The sequence below is a fragment of the Quercus suber genome, unplaced genomic scaffold, assembly GCF_002906115.3.
Source record: "Quercus suber isolate HL8 unplaced genomic scaffold, Cork oak 2.0 scaffold_155, whole genome shotgun sequence".
Lineage (NCBI taxonomy): Eukaryota > Viridiplantae > Streptophyta > Magnoliopsida > Fagales > Fagaceae > Quercus > Quercus suber.
In genome coordinates this window covers 460,082-476,454 of record NW_027069616.1, presented here as the reverse complement: position 1 = coordinate 476,454, position 16,373 = coordinate 460,082, and the positions used below count along the sequence as shown (strand labels likewise).

General features: G+C 31.9%; 1 protein-coding gene and 2 long non-coding RNA genes across 5 annotated transcripts; 2 read left to right on the top strand and 1 right to left on the bottom strand.

Annotated features, from left to right (window-relative positions):
- Positions 1-8,572: 8,572 nt before the first annotated feature.
- On the top strand, positions 8,573-11,729 carry LOC112031100 (probable inactive poly [ADP-ribose] polymerase SRO2). Of its 3 annotated transcripts, none has more exons than XR_010630433.1 (7): positions 8,573-8,798; positions 8,921-9,395; positions 9,864-10,102; positions 10,223-10,377; positions 10,477-10,587; positions 11,185-11,268; positions 11,498-11,729. XR_010630433.1 is itself a non-coding variant. In XM_024063782.2 (6 exons), exons 2-5 carry the CDS (start codon positions 8,923-8,925, stop codon positions 10,579-10,581), a joined length of 972 nt encoding a protein of 323 aa, XP_023919550.2. In that variant the 5' UTR covers positions 8,574-8,798; positions 8,921-8,922; the 3' UTR covers positions 10,582-10,587; positions 11,498-11,729. The 3 variants fall into 3 exon arrangements, 1 of the variants encoding a protein (XP_023919550.2); XR_010630432.1 differs by having other exon boundaries at positions 11,185-11,416; XM_024063782.2 differs by lacking the exon at positions 11,185-11,268 and having other exon boundaries at positions 8,574-8,798.
- Positions 11,730-11,776: 47 nt separating this feature from the next.
- On the top strand, positions 11,777-12,949 carry LOC136069185 (uncharacterized). The gene is made up of 2 exons (XR_010630430.1): positions 11,777-11,960; positions 12,317-12,949. It is a non-coding gene; the product is annotated as an uncharacterized LOC136069185 (long non-coding RNA).
- On the bottom strand, positions 12,063-16,162 carry LOC136069186 (uncharacterized). Its single transcript, XR_010630431.1, has 4 exons — positions 16,001-16,162; positions 14,548-14,719; positions 13,884-14,199; positions 12,063-12,676 (listed from the first exon to the last, which is right to left on the bottom strand). It is a non-coding gene; the product is annotated as an uncharacterized LOC136069186 (long non-coding RNA).
- Positions 16,163-16,373: the final 211 nt, after the last annotated feature.

Here is a 16,373-nt window from a genome sequence, read left to right as displayed (position 1 = left end):
AAGCCAAGCCAAGCCAAGCCATAGCCACCACCCACAACCCATTAATCAAATAAACCCACGACCCAGCCTACCGCCACCAAAAATCAACCCAAAATAAAGAAATTTTGATTTAATCAATGCGAAAATGAATTTACTTGAGGTGTTTGGCTGAAAAATGCAGAGAGGGAGAGCTCAAAACAGGAAAAAAAAAATGGAGGATTATGGACCCAACCACCGCGATCCACCGCCACAAAAGCTAGCACCATCACGATCTGCCACCACCATCTGAATCCTCAGGAATCACAACCACCACCATCGAAGATAGAGGGACAAAAGAATGGAGAGATGCCTAAGAGAGGGAGGAGAGTGACGAGAGTTGTCTGAGAAGAGAGAAGAGTGCACAGAGCAAACAGGAAAAAACAAAAAGGAAAAGGGAGAAGGACAACAGTAAAAGGCAAAAGAGAATAAAATAATATTATTTATGATAGCATACGTGGTGTGGTCTCATTGGCTGGCGTAAAACACTGGTTTTACGCCAGTTCCTGACCGAATGTTTTCTCTATTAAAAATATTCTTATTAAGATCTCATTAATTACTCTTATTTATTACATTCTAAACCCATCTCTAAAGCCAAAAACGTTTGACGTCTCTCTCTCTCTCTCTCTCTCTCTCTCTCTCTCTAAATAGTTGTCAGTATCGTAAGATACGCAATACATATAGTATCATGTGTAAAAAATTTCCTATCGTATCAGCATATCGTACATACTCATAAACTGTACGATACAGTGTGAATATCATATGAATCGTTTTGTATCGTAAAATCGTACGTATGATACGATACATAGACAAGTGCTTTAAAATGAGATTTTTTGTTAAAATTTGTACTTTTATTTGAATCTAACAAGTTGTTAGACTTTTTTTTAACACAAAATTATTAGGTTACTTAATTTTGCCGTATAAAATAACATATTTATAAGTTTTTTTTCCCTCTCTTTCTCTTATAAAATTTGGACTACACAGTATACACTTACACTTCACTTTAATATTTACAAATTTATTTTCTATACTATGAATAAGATATTAATTGACAATATAATTATTTTTTATTTTTGTCATTATTGTTATAAGTCCAAGAAACTAGAATGCCAAGAAGAAATTTATATGTGTTTAATTATTAAAATAAAAGGAATAAGAAGAGATAGTAAATGTTGATGACGATGAAAAAAAATTTAATGAAGAAATAAGTTTGCAAAATGATAAACATGAAGATAGCATTGACTTAGATGGGGTTTATTAGGCAAAATGATGAAAATAAATTATTATTTTTGGGTCATTTGTAATATATTATCACTTCTGAATTTAAGTAATTTGAATGTTTATGTTATAAATACATGTTAGTTTGATTTATTTAGTTAGTTTGTTAAATATTATTACATAAGTGGTGAATAAATTAGTCATTAATTGAATATATTTAAAATTTATAATGAATATACCATTTATATATGTATATCTATAATTATTTTATAAATTTTATTAAGTGTTTACGAAAAAATTAAAAATCGATTCACGTTTTGACAACTATGTCTCTTTCTCTCTCTCTCTCCTCCACCATTACTCCTCCACTATTGTTCCACCTCTACAGGATGCTAGCAGGCAAAGGAAAAAAAAAAAAAAAAAAAGGGAGCAAGCCAAGCACTAACAGTTGACTGTGGAAGCTAGGCACAATAGTACTAATTGTCACACCTTGAATTACACCGTTGACTGTGGAAGCTCCTTTGCATTGCATTATTCAACATAGCCGTGATGTTTTAATGTTTTTCTTTGTCAGGTAATAGCGAGTTGCCAAAAATGGGCTAGGCTCAAAATAAATAAAGAAGAAGAAGAAGAAAAAAAAAAAGCAAAGTAGTGTTTGGTCACTCTTAATGTGTGAAGCATATTTTGTGTGCGTTTGTTTCAACTTTTTAAGCCCAAAAAGCCCGTTTTGAAAAAAGCCAGCCCCGTTTGGTTTAACATAAAACGTAACTTCCTGGAAAAAGTTGTGTTTTATACTTGTGAAGAAAACGCGCAACACTGAAAGGAGCACCTGAGGTCCATTTTGCCAAAAGCCCGTGCGTGTTCTAATGTATCCGTTGGACAATCTTGGGCAATTACCACATTACCCTTCAATAAATCTGTCCATTCTTCTTTCTTTGTCTTCTTCAACGCCTCTCATCAAGCTCACTCATGCCTCTCATCTCTTCCTCTGTATTTTTTTTTTTTTAATTTTATTTGTCTAATCTGATCAACACAAAACAACTTAAAATTAACTCAAACCTAATTGAAAAACTCATCCCAAACCCAACTCAAAATCAACCCAAAACAAAATCAACTCAAAATCAAACCCAAAATCCACAAAAAAACAAAAAAAACAAAAAAACAAAATCCCAAAATCCTTATGTTTCCAATCATCTTCATCTTCTTCATCATCATCATCATCATCATCATCATCTTCTCTGGAGTGTGAAAAAAAAAAGAATAAAGAAGGAAAGACGAAATAAAGAAAAAAGTCGAAAAAAGAGATGCTGAGACTTCTTCATCATCATCATCATCATCATCATCATCATCATCATCTTCATCTTCTTCATCATCATCATTAGCTTTCGAATTGTCCAAAAAAAAAAAAAAACAAAAGAGGTGCAGAGACTTTGAAGCAGTTCCCAAAGTGGAGTGTGGAACATTCTAGAGTGGAGTGTGAAGTGGAAGGGAAAAAGACCAAATAAGGAAATAAAGATAAAGAGTAAGGGCACGTATGTGTAGAGGAAGTGGCAGGGAAAAAGAGGAAAGAATGAAATAAATAAATAAATAAATAATTAAGGGTACGTGTGTAAAGAGAAAAACAAAAGAAGAAAATATGGATAAAAAAAATAAAATAAGGGAAACATCAAATAAAGAGTAAGAAATTGAAATTGGGAAATACTGTTACAATAATTTCACAATAATTTTATAATAAATCTTAAATGGTAAGTTATTATTAGTTAATATTAGTGAAAAAAAAATAATTTGTTTAGAAAGAGAAAAAAAAAATAATTGTAATAGTACGTTCAAATTAAAATCAGTATAAATTATTACAATACTTTCACAATAAATCTTAAGTGATAGATTATTATTAGCTAATATTGGTGAAAAAAATAATAATTTCATAATATTGATTTAAGTATGAAATAAACTCCATTATATATACATTGTCCTTTTTGGTAATTTATCCCTCAAACTGTCATTTTTATAAGTACTAACCAAACACTCAACTTTTTCAAAAAAAACACTTTTTAACCATTTTTACCAAATACTTAACTTTTTTAAAAATCACTTTTTCATTATATATTTTTTAAAAATTTCACTTTATAAAAAAATACTTTTTCAAAACACTGAACCAAACTCACCCTTCATGTTAAAATTTTCTTGTGATAACACTACCCCAAATGGGTCAAGAGTCAAGACAAAAGCATTTTGCTATCCCTATGCTGATAACATAGATACAACTAACAGAGATAGATAGGGAAGAATATTTAGAGATAATATTAAGAATTTAGGATATATAATTACAAAGTTTGAATTACTTTTAGTTTTATATATTCGGATAGGTATGAGAGAGGGACGTGCAAAATTCATCCACTTCCTTAAATTGAGGCAAGAAAAACCTGCTTGCCGACCCAACTGTTTAGGTTGGAAAAGCTTTTCATTCCTCTAATCTTGGTTGTCACCGACCTCTCAAGTGCAAAAACAGAACCCCACGTGGCACGCGATCGACATTGTTCGGCTTGGTTTTTTTTTTTTTTTTTCTTCTTCTGCTGGCAAGCTGTAGAGGTGGAACGTACAATGGTGGAACAATGGCCTACGGCTTTAGAGATATTTCATGAATTTCATTGTTGGTTAAAATGGAGACTTTCGTGACCTGTACCTTTAAAAAATATCTTATAGCCCATAATTTCGTACCTCATTTGATTTTTTTTTTTTTTTTTCCTTTTACGGAGATGTACATAATACACTATATAAAGTTTAATTCCTCCCTCTCTTAGTGTAACTATCAAATTATTTATAAAAAAAAAATCATATAAATATAAGAAGTTTGGTAGTGAAAAAAGAAAAGGAATGATACAATTTATACATTCAAAACAAAGCCTTAATCCTATAAATATGAGAAGTTTGCTTGTGAAAAAAGAAAGGAAATAATAACTACTGAATAAGAAAAGAAGATATCTATTAGCATGTCTTTTTAAGGCAAAAAGTTACTATGACTTAATTTGAAAACCCAATTAATCAAGGAATAATACTAGAGATACAAACTAATTTACAAAAAATTTTACAAATTGCTGACGTAGTGAGTGATTATTGGTAAATGAAAAAAATGATATTAATGATGGGTTTAAATGAAAACCAATAAAAGATTAGTCACATCAGCAGTTGGTAAAAATATTGTAAAATAGTTTGTGACTGTAGCATTACTCATCAATATCAATCAATCAATATTATATATAAAAACAGAGACCTCATGTGGGAAAGCATGAAGTTCTACCAAATGGCACATTGTATGATATTTTTTTTCATTTAGGCTTCCACTTTATCTAAATTTAGCATTTATTTCAAACTATTAAGTAATGGCAAATGCATTTATTTCAATGCAATAATAAAATTCAAAAAATTTCTATATATTTATAACTTTACATGCTTTGAACTGATATGGATGGATCTAAAAAGTCCTGGGTAATATAGAAATTAAAAAAAAAAAAAAAAAAACTTTTCAATTTTCTGCATTTGACTAACTTCAATGTAGATTTACAAGAGCCAGATTCAATGAATTGGGTAAATACTATTTGTCTCCACATTTGTCCAATATAAATCCCCATTTCCATTGGACTTAAAAATTAAACTTTCATAATTTTCTCACAATATCTTTGTTTTTCTTTCTGAGAGGTATGTTAATTTTCAAAATATTACGTTCGTCTTAAATATTTTGTTTAGATTTTATGTATACGTTTTTACTTATGTAGCATTGTAATTTATTTAGACTTATTTTTTCATATTATGTGCCAATTTATATTTTTTGGTTTTCTGTATGATGTGTATACTTGGTAAGGATCTATTTTTTGCTACTTTTAGTTTAATTAAAATTTGGAGGTTAAATTGTGATATTATTGCATCACTATGACATTATTTTTTCTATTGTTTTATCATGAAATTCTGGAAGTTTTTATAGCTAATTAATATATAAAACATAAATAATACAACAAAGACAGCTAGGAAGCAACAAGTTTGAAGGTGACAATATGAACTATGATCTAGTGACATTTCTTGGTTGCATGAATTACAGGAATTTTCCCCCCAATGTATTTAGTTTAAATTTTATTTTAGTAGAAAACCTCATAGATTAAGTGTGACTAACAATAATAGTATTCATGAAATCAATGGGTCATAAATAATTTCTTACAAAATTTATCAAAATACATCACGCATCGCACAGGATATCGACTAGTTAATCAAGTAGGTGGATTTTGTATGGATTTAATCTAGACACGTGGTCAAATTCACTCAATGTATACTAAAAAGCCAATTATATAGGTTAAGGATTATTTAGAGTTTTTAGAGTAACTCTACTGTATAATTCTTAAAATTTTATTCATCCATTTTCAAATGGTTGGATTAAATTTTACTACATCATCAATAATTTTTACAAATAAAAAAAAAAACGATAGTTAACATTTTGTATAAATGTTAACGTTAAGATAAAATATAATCTACTCATTTCAAAATATAAGATAGAATTATAGAAATTCCACGATGGAGTTGCATTAAGAACCATTAAGAATCATAATACCTCCATAGTGAAGTGATCGCGTTAATTCTAGAACACCTTAATCATAGTGTCAACATATATAAAATTTACTTTTTAACCTATAACAATAAGTATTTTACTTATCATCAAATATTTAATCAAAAGTAACTAACAAAATCGTACAAATTGTTTTCTCCATTTGTAAAGTTCTAAGGCTAATTGATACAATCCATTATTTTATAAACGAAATTAATCTTCTTTGGTTGATGCCCATGGTATAAGCAAATAATAATAATAATAATAATGGCTGCATATTTGAAGTGCCTTTGATTTCCATGTGCTGAGCGCAGAGCCACAGATCCACCCATTGGAGAGGGTAAAGATTTTTATATAAAAGGTTTTTAAAAAAAAAAAAAAAATCGTGCTGCACAACTAGCAATACCAATAGATGTCGGTTTCTTAGCCGTTTATTCTCCAAAAAAATAAAAAATAAAAAAGACGTCGGTTTCAACTTTTTGATAGCATTTTCTCAAAAAAAAAAAACCTTTTTGAAGAATAAATTAATGTGTTTGGTTATTACATTATTCATAACTCATAATGCATCACTCATAATCCATAATCCATAATCCATAACGCATAACCTGTTAATCTTAACTCAAATCTGTTACCCAGTTTTCTCCTAACCCATAACAATTTGTGTTCAGCACTTCATAACTTAGATTTTTTTTTCTTTTCTTTTCTTATAAAAGCAAATTTAACATAGTTGCTACTCAGTTTGTCAAAATAATAAAAGTTTGTTCTCAGTTTCCAAAACTTAAACTCAATTTTTTGAGTATTGAGTTATAAAATTAAGTTTGGAAATTAACCCAAACAAACTTAAATAGGGCGGGGCCCACAAAATTTAGGAACTGAGTTGTGAAAAATAAGAATTAGGTGATGAAAACAAGCAAACCAAACATAAGCACCTCCCCGTTATCCAATCCCTAATTTCCACGGTTCTCCAATAAAAATAAAAAATAAAAAAAAAAATCCACGGTTCTTGTTGCACATAAACTATTACATATAGTTTTGCACATACTTCGTTTTTTAATAGAAATTGTAACTTCAAGTCATGATTTTCAGGTTCAAAATTGTGATTTCAAATCACAGTTTCAATTTAAAAATGGAATGTGTGTAAAACTATGTATAACAACTTGTGCGTAACAACATTTTCCTTTATTTATTATGCTTGTTTTTGTGATAATTTCTAAATCTTCCAACCCACTCTCTATTTTCTTCCATTTTCATTTAGGTAATATTTGTTGCACAGGAGTGATTACACACAATTTTACACCTCCTATTTTTGAATTGAAATTATGACTTGAAGTCACGATTTTCAAGTTTAAAATTGTAACTTTAAGTCATGATTTCAATTTAAAAATAGGGTGTGTATAAAACTGTGTGTAACAGCTTGTGTATAATAAACACAATCATTATTATTTATTTATTTTGCTAGTTTTTGTGATAATTTCTAAATTTTCCAACCCATTTACTAATTAGGGAATTGTTAATGATAGTATGAGATTAAAACACTTCTGTAACTTGAATCTAATAGAGGGTCATGATTCAAGAAAAACTAGAATTGCTTTATTGATTGTGTCATTGAGAGGAGAGAGAGAAATATCGAGCAAAACTAACATTAACTTGGTTCATTCTAACCGCTTATATGTGCTTGCTAAAATTTATATGCTACATATATAACGAAAGTCCTTAATGATTATATATTTATGATAATAAATTTATTTGTTACAATGATTCATTCAAGTTTATATGTACTATAGTATTAGATTAAAATTTAGGCTTACCCTAAACTAATTAAGATTAAAATATTTGAATTGCACTACAAGTAGGATTAGGACTATTTTACTTGCGCTACAAGTAAGGTCATTACAAGTAAAATTATAATTACTTAGGTCTCAGCACAATGAACATGAATTAAGATAATGGATTCAGGCTTTGACTAGTAATGGACCTTAATATCTAAACAAGCTTAATTTTAAGTTTTCAATAATGAATGTGCATGCTGAAATTTGAAAAAATTATTATTATTATTTGGTCAAATTGCCCTTTAGATTTTTCAAGAGCACTATTGATTTCTCATTTCTCATGTTATTAGATAATATTATATATTTATACATTTTCTATTCATGACTGGTATTTACCAAAAAAATAACGTTTACATTCCTTCCGAATACTATGACTTACAATTCTTTAATATGTAATATGATGATGTAGCATATTGAAATTAGAGAGGTGAAACTTGAGTTTAACACAACATCTTTATAGAATTTAATTTCTTATAATTAATATGACAATTATTCTATATTAAAAAAAATTGTTAGATGATTATTTCTTGCTAAAAAAGAAAGAAAAAAGAAAAAGAAAAAGATACGCATGACTATACATTAAACTTAAAAACTTACGATGAAAGTAAGCGTAAGAAAGAATCCCAAAATCAAATTTACTTATTTACACATCATTAAATTTTTACTTGCCTCCCAAAAAAAAAAAAAGTAAACTTTTACAAAAATATCCAAAACACCCCATAGTGAACAGTAACCGACATAGTACTTTCAGGGGCATTCCAGTAACTTCGGTCAAAGAGTCAAAATCTGCCACGACGTCAAAGAAGGCGTGAACAGAATCCGATTCTACTTGGCATCGACGGCACGAAATCCGTGCCCTACTTGGCTTAGCTTAGCTTCGCTATAACCGCCTTAAAGAAGACAGTTTTATATCAATATTTCATGGCGGTTTTCTTAGTGCGCCCACACAAACCCATATATATAAATAACCGCTAGGCCTTTCTTTTCTTTTGTCCTTCTTTTTCTCTAGAAAATCAATTGTTCTCTCATTCTTTCAAAGATTTTTATCACTTTTCCTTCCACAAGTTCTAGACTTTTTTCTCTCTCTTATAGTACCTTCTTTTTTGTTTGTAAACAATCTTTTCTTTTCTTTTTTGTGCCAAGAGGTAAACTTTTTTTTTTTTTACACCAACCCAATTGATACTTTGTACCACCTTTTACTTTTTTGTGTGTTATATATTATGTATGTGTTCTAATTGTATGTGTGTACAAATTTTGGTTGAAACAGAGATGGCGCAAATTGAAGTTGAAGGCCAAATCTCTTTAACAATTGATGATGACGAAATTTCAGATTGTGGGTCAGTGTCCGATGAAACAAGTCCTCCTAGCGACCCCTTTATGTGTTTCAAAAGAGACGGATTGGTTGAAGTTTCAGAAGGGAGTCCTGAGCATCACGTATTGAGGGGTAGTTTTCTCGTGGGCATGAGGCCTGTGGCTAAGCAAACCAATGTTGTGGCAATACACAAGAACTCGTCTTCTAGTTTGACGAGGAAAGCGAGGTTCGATTCTTTTCGGCTTTTCGCGGAGGCCGTGGCGGAGAAGTGTGGTGGCAATGCTCAAGAGAGGTATGCATGGTACGGTGGTACGAGGGAGGAACTTCTTGAAATCGTGAAACATGGATTCAGTCGCTGTGGGAAGCCTGTACATGGCCAGTCTTATGGTGTTGGAGTTCATTTGGCTTCTGCCAAATATCCCATGGAAGAGTAAGTCTTTAATTTTGTTTCAATTTCTTTGTTGAATTTTGTTGTTTCACATAGTTTGTGCGATGTCCTCTGTTTTCTTTTGTTTCTTGTAGAGGCTAATTGAATATAATCACGTAGTTGTAGTGGTCAATTCAATGACATGGTAAAATGTTTGGGAATAGAGATTAATTAGTCGGTTTACGTGTTTGGGAATGGAGATTAATTAGTTTAATGTCTCTTTCTTGGTTAGCAAGCAACATTAAAATTTGCGTGTTGTATATGTAGTTGTAAAATGTCAACCGTGTCGTACAAACGTGTGCTTCAAATGTGTAATAAGTCAAATTCCCCTCATCCCTACCGCCCACCAAAAGTCAAAAAAGGCAGATTAATTAATGTTTTTTGAAGATTAGATTTGTATCTGCTAATTCCTTTCTTAAAGTAAAAGTAGATTTGTTTTGCTTTCTAATAAATTTTCTTAATATTTCACAGTGCTTTATCCTCTGAAGTTGATGAATATGGGTTAAGGCATGTTCTACTATGCCGGGTCATACTGGGGGACATGGAAGTGGTTTCTCCTGGTTCCAACCAATTTCATCCAAGTTCTCAGAAATTCGACTCTGGTGTCGACAATCTATCAGATCCTAGAAGATATATTGTGTGGAGTGCTTACATGAACTCTCACATTTTTCCTACTTTCATGATAAGTTTCAAGGCCCCATCCTTGAAAGGTAAGCAATTTCAATGCTCTTCTAACATTGCATCCTTTGTATTGTAAACTTTCTGGATTTTACTATTGCAATTTGGTGTTAAATTGAACTTGTTCTTATTGGTTTTGTTAAAATGCGCAGATTTTCAAGGTTTGCTGCAAGCAAATGTTCCTAGAGCAAATGTTCTGAAACCGACAACGCCGTGGATGAGTTTTCCTGCACTGATAACCATACTGTCAAGGTTCTTAGATCCTTCTAAAATGGCATTGATCAACAAATGCTATAAGGATTTCAGGGTAAGTTTAACATAATCTTTATGTGGATTATTTGTGTAACTTTGTTTTTACATATGTAATTTTGGGCTTATTTGATTGTCGCTTGTCTTTTGATCACAGGAGAGAAAGATCAGGCGACCAGAATTTATACGAAAGTTGAGGATAGCCACCGGAGACGAGTTGTTAGCTAAAATAGTTAAACGTCACAGACAAGGAGGCGTTTGATGCTGAGTATGTTGGTCTCTTAACCAGCCTGAGCTGCCTCTATAATTGAGTATTTTCTTTAGTGATGCCATTTTACTTTTGATTTGGAAATGACTGATAGTATAGGATGTTTGGTGTTGTATCATTTTTAGAATTGTTATAGTTAGCTAACAGGCCAGATGGACTTTCACAATTTCTGTACAACAATACCAAATAGTCCGATTTGTAATAGCCTAGAAAGTGTAAATGATATAAGAATGCAAAAAAAGTTTCATGTACAGAGTACTTTTTGTTGCGAGTAGTGTTGGTGTGGCAATGATATACTCCATAGAAACTGAATGTATCACGCCAGTAGTATGTGCTTGGTTAGGTTGTATCTTTGGCAAAGATATGGCCACGTGGGAAGTGCTCCAAAAGTCTTTGTTTCTTTTAATGTTTGTGGTAGAAGAGAAAGTACTCTTATATGGAAAGATGTCAATAGCCTTTTTCAAAAGATTTCCTTTTTTGTTGGAAAGTACTTTGTATTGTATGTGGTGGTGGCTGTAGCATCGTGTTTTAGCAAATACTTTGGGATTTACTATTTCATAAAGATACTATTGTTCTAAGGTTCCTTTCATAACGCAGGCCATGACTCATGAGGCACCCAAGTCTAACGTTTTATACCGACCTGATGCATCACGCGGAATAGAGCATCCAACAGCTATGGATGTATATGAAAAGCTTTTCTTTTTTCTTTGACAATCGTCACCTGTGTTAGCCCACTATTGAGGGAATATACGAGACTTCGGATAATTTACTAGAAAACAGATGGATGTCTAAATCAATTGCGACTTTGCAAGCACCGTCCGCTTTTAATGTCATTTACTATTTACTTGTTTTTATCAAATGTCACTAGCTGCATGTACGTTATACTGAAATTTGCTCCCTTGTTCTGCAGTATAATGAACCAAAATACAAATTGTTGCAGTACAGAATCTACCGATGCTAAGGGTACAAGATCAATGTTTGCGGCGAATATATGGTGATAGTGAAGATTTGAGTCCTCATTAGAAAACAAATTTGTTAGTTTGGATTTTTTGTTTCAAGTTGTTCTTAAAGACGATTGGTTTTGTTTACTATGGTTGTTGTAATGGGAGATATACGACTTTAGAACTTATTTTCTTTTTTAATCTCTTCCATTTTTCTTTTTTCTTCTCTTTGGGGGGGGGCGCTTGTGGTGGGGATTACTTATCAATGGATACTCTCACATGGGAGAACCTTATTTAAATTAAGGTACCCTTATGGGATTTATTACCGTAACCTGGGCTAAGCAAAAACCATATAGAGAAGGGTTTCAAAAGAAAATGAGAAAAGAGAACTTTCACAACCCAGGATAGCTTCTGAGATGACCATTGAAATAGGTGGTTGTAAATAATGAGAAATTTTTGCATTATCCATTGAATATTTTAGTTTACAATATCTATTTATGCATTTGAATTTCCCATCTCAATCACAACTGGAAATTGAGAACACACAGGAGATTTTTTCATGTATAAACATTAAAAAAATCAAAATAAAAATAAAATCCCTTATACACAAGTGACCCAATGGCTCCTATAGATATAAAATCTGTTCTAATGCTGTCCCTAGTGAAAACCTGTTCCCTAATACGTAATGCCATCTAAATCTCAACCAATGAAAAAGTTGAAATATTCATATAACAAGCTCTTAATGTAGGTAAGCATAGTTACTACTAATAATTTATGAATTTTACCAGGGATGATCTTTCAATGATGGCTACATACCGCGGCATTGTTTATCTTCTGTCTCTGCAACTCTTCAACAAGTTTATCAAGGCTGACGCGGAGAGAAGTGACAGTTCAAACAAGATTTACCAATTATGGAACATTTGTAGCAAGACACTGGTGTGTCTCACACTGTTGTTGCATCTAGATCACCTGAGCTTGTAGCCTTGTAAGACTCTCTCCCTTGCAGTGGCTTCATATACGACTTTAAATCTGAAATGATATGCAGAGCTTCAAGCAAGTTACAATTAGATGGCACACAGCTTTGACAACCTCCTGTCCCTTTCATACTCAGGACCAGACAGTGCATTTTGTAAGGTCATCAGCATTACCTGCGTTGAACAAGTAGCTAAGCATACAAGACATCAGAAAAAGACTTGATAGGCTATTTTTGTTATTATTGAGTCTTAGTATATTAAGTTTTTAGCTTGGAAAGTTGTTAGTTTCATTTTATTAAGTTTTACTAGAATAAGAGCAATTTGGTAATCTCCAGAATTCTGGAATGGCCTGTCATTGGCTTTTAATAGAGGCCCATGAGTCTCCTTTTGTGTATGTGTTAAGAGCAAGAGTCTTTTTCTTATTTGGTTCAGAAGTTCTTCAGTACATTTTCTTTGTTATTAGTAATCCTAGTCTTTGATTATAAAAATTTTCAGTAGGTTATTCTAAATTTTAAGGGTGAGATTGCCTTCTTACATAAATGTGATTGCTTAGGATAATGTAGGTGTGATAGCCAAGTGGTTATCTTTCTTTATTTCTCATTCTATTCACTATTTTAATACTAAACAGCCATCAAACATATCCAAGATCCAATCTTTTCCCCACCTAAACCCTTAAACATCAAACCTTATTCAAGAATCCTTCAAGCTCTCATCAACAAATCTAATTTGGTTCTGAATTCCTAAAGTTCCTGGTAATAGAGCCCATTCAAGCTTCTGTCCTAACTCCTATGTCAATGAATTCTCACATATCAACGTTGTAAAATCTCTCTTCAAGAATAGAAGGAAAGATAAGTGGTAGAAGATTTGGTTTCACATATATTCTTCCAATGTGTCTGTCCTGTTTATGAAAATTAGGCAGGATGGCATGTAAAAGCTCATTCAAAGGTTGATACTAGGAAAATGGGGCAGGACCATGAGTAAGTGCAAGGGTTGTTATCCCAAATGAAAAATGTTTGCTCTGTTAATATGAAACCTAAAAAAAAGGAGTCACATGCCTTATAAATTCTACATAGCTTAATTTTACATATAGTATAACTAAATAAAAAAGGCCTCAGTGATAAAAATATCTGCACTATGTAACTTCAATATGAGGCCATTATTCAAATTTTGAAAAGGTATCTCTATCAATTTCTTTTTCTAGACTTGTGTTGATCATGCTCATATTCAAGCCCAAAACCACGCATTGTTAATCAGTGCTACTATATATAGAGTGCATGTTTCTTGTCATTTATAGATAAACATTAGAATCTCTCTAAACCATAGGACCATTAACTACTAGAGGCTAGCTATGGATGTCGATCATAAGGGGGAGCAATTGTACATGAATCACCAGAAACTTGAAGTTATATCCATGTAATTCCTGTGACAAGGATGAAAACTGTTACAAATATGAGAAGCAAGAAGAAGTTAATATTGAGCAACAAGATCTCCAAAATAGACTTGAACAGAGTATGCAACAAGTAGGCCTTTGAACAATCAAATAATGAGATTGGCAGGGTCCAAGTCAGCACCAAACATGGAGTTTCAACATATGTATTTATTGAACATGGTCTATCACTGGTATCAAATATGCGTGCTGCCACTCTAAAGTGTGCTTACTTAACTTCACCATTTTAACCAACCAATATATTCCCAGCCTGCAGATAAAAAGATAAAGTAAAACAGCATAACCAAAAGGCATATGAGCACTGGTGTATACCAAATAAAGCAAGCAAACAAGAATCACCAACAAGAACCACATTGCTGAATAAGATAAATGAGAAGAATCATAATATTCTACATTTTTAAAAGAATAAAAACATATATGCATATAACCATGCCCCAAATGTAGTAAGCATATGTATGTATGATTAAGTTAACGCCAAAAGTCAACTAAGAGTTGAGAAACACTTTTCAATAACTTTTAGCACAAGGATGCATCTAGCTTGAATTGTAAGTAACAAGGTAAACATACAAAATTTTAAAAAAAGGACAGGATTCCTTACATCTCTATGAATGAGTTCATGGCCATCAAGATAAACAAGAGCTTTCAGAACTTCATACAAAAACATGGCAATCCTTTACAATTTATAATCCTTTGAACTGACTAGAAACTTCCTTTGTGACAAATAATCCACGGTATCTTCCTATATACATCATCAAGACAGTCAACTGCTCCTACAAATCACAACATATAACATAACTCATTTTATGCTAGAAAAGTAAGTGAATTATAAGCTTGCTGGAATGGCAACTTTGGACTGCATAATAGTTCAGAATTTTGGAAGGCTATCTCTTTGTGCTTAATGTGGATTATTTTTGGATGGAAAGAAATAAAGTTTTTGCTACTACAAAATTTGCTTGAGTGGGAGAATGCTGCAAACATTTCTTCAATGTCAGATCTTCTAGAATTTATCGATATGCAGAATTTGTATGTTATTTTTTGTTTTCTTATTCTTTTCTTTTGAGATCATCCTTTGTAAACACCCCCGTGTACTAGGATTGCGCCCCTATTTTGCGCTTTTTAAAGAAATGACAACTACTAAAAACAAAGCCTCATGCAACAAAAGATTTAACATTTCAGTACCATGAATCTCCATCTAAAATATTACTGTGAAATCTTCATTTTCCTTGTTTCTTTTTTATTGGGAAGTTACACAGGCACCTGGTGAAATTTTTCTAGTTTCTGTTCCAATTAATAGATTCCCCCACACGATGCAATCGCGTCACTTGAAATACAATGTCTAGCCTTTATTTGGTCCTCAATGGGGCTAAAAGCTTCACGGAAAAAGGTAGTGCAAATGTAAAACAACTCCTTTTTTGGATTTGGAAAACAAAATATCTTCATTTTCCTTGTTTCTTTTTTATTGGGAAGTTACACAGGCACCTGGTGAAATTTTTCTAGTTTCTGTTCCAATTAATAGATTCCCCCACACGATGCAATCGCGTCACTTGAAATACAATGTCTAGCCTTTATTTGGTCCTCAATGGGGCTAAAAGCTTCACGGAAAAAGGTAGTGCAAATGTAAAACAACTCCTTTTTTGGATTTGGAAAACAAAACAACTTGGTTTCCACCCATTTTTGAGGGCCAGTTGAGAACATAACATCGTGTTTCATTCACTCCAAATCACAAGGAGGCTTAGTAATAGTGACTCTTAATTTCCAAATTAAATATATGAAGTAAGTAAATTTATAATCACCCCTAACCAATTTGAAAATTTTCAAAAAGAATTACAAAACATGTGTTGGTACAAACTAGGTACTGAATCGATTACCAACTTTTGCACGTTCAAAAACTGAACTCTATAACGACTTGGAAAAATAAATAAGTGAAATAAAATAATTAGAAATCACAGAATGATGTATCGAAAATAAAATAATTAAAAACAAATTTATAAATAAATAAAATAAAAAATAACAAACATAAAGGAAGATTGTTGAGAGCAGAATTAACGGACCAAGGGAAGAATTGATGAGAATTGTGAATTGTGAGCTGTGAAGAATCTCTTTGGCCTACCTCTCTTGCCCCCAGTGTGAAAGTGAAACGGACTCACTGCGTTTTTAATTAGAACTATCGTCGTTTTGCCTTCCCCAATTTCTTTTTTTGGTCAAATAGCCGTTTGCCAATGTACCATGTTTTTTTTTTCTTTTTTCTTTTTTCTTTTTAAAGAAATAATTACAATAATTAAAGTACAAAACTCTTCACTTATAAGCCTCTGCCTAAAATGCACTAATATCAGGTGTGCTAAATACTAAATTTTTAGTATTTAGCATGCCAAATACAAAAAATCACCCTCATAAAATGTGTTAAATGTTATTTGTTACTATTAT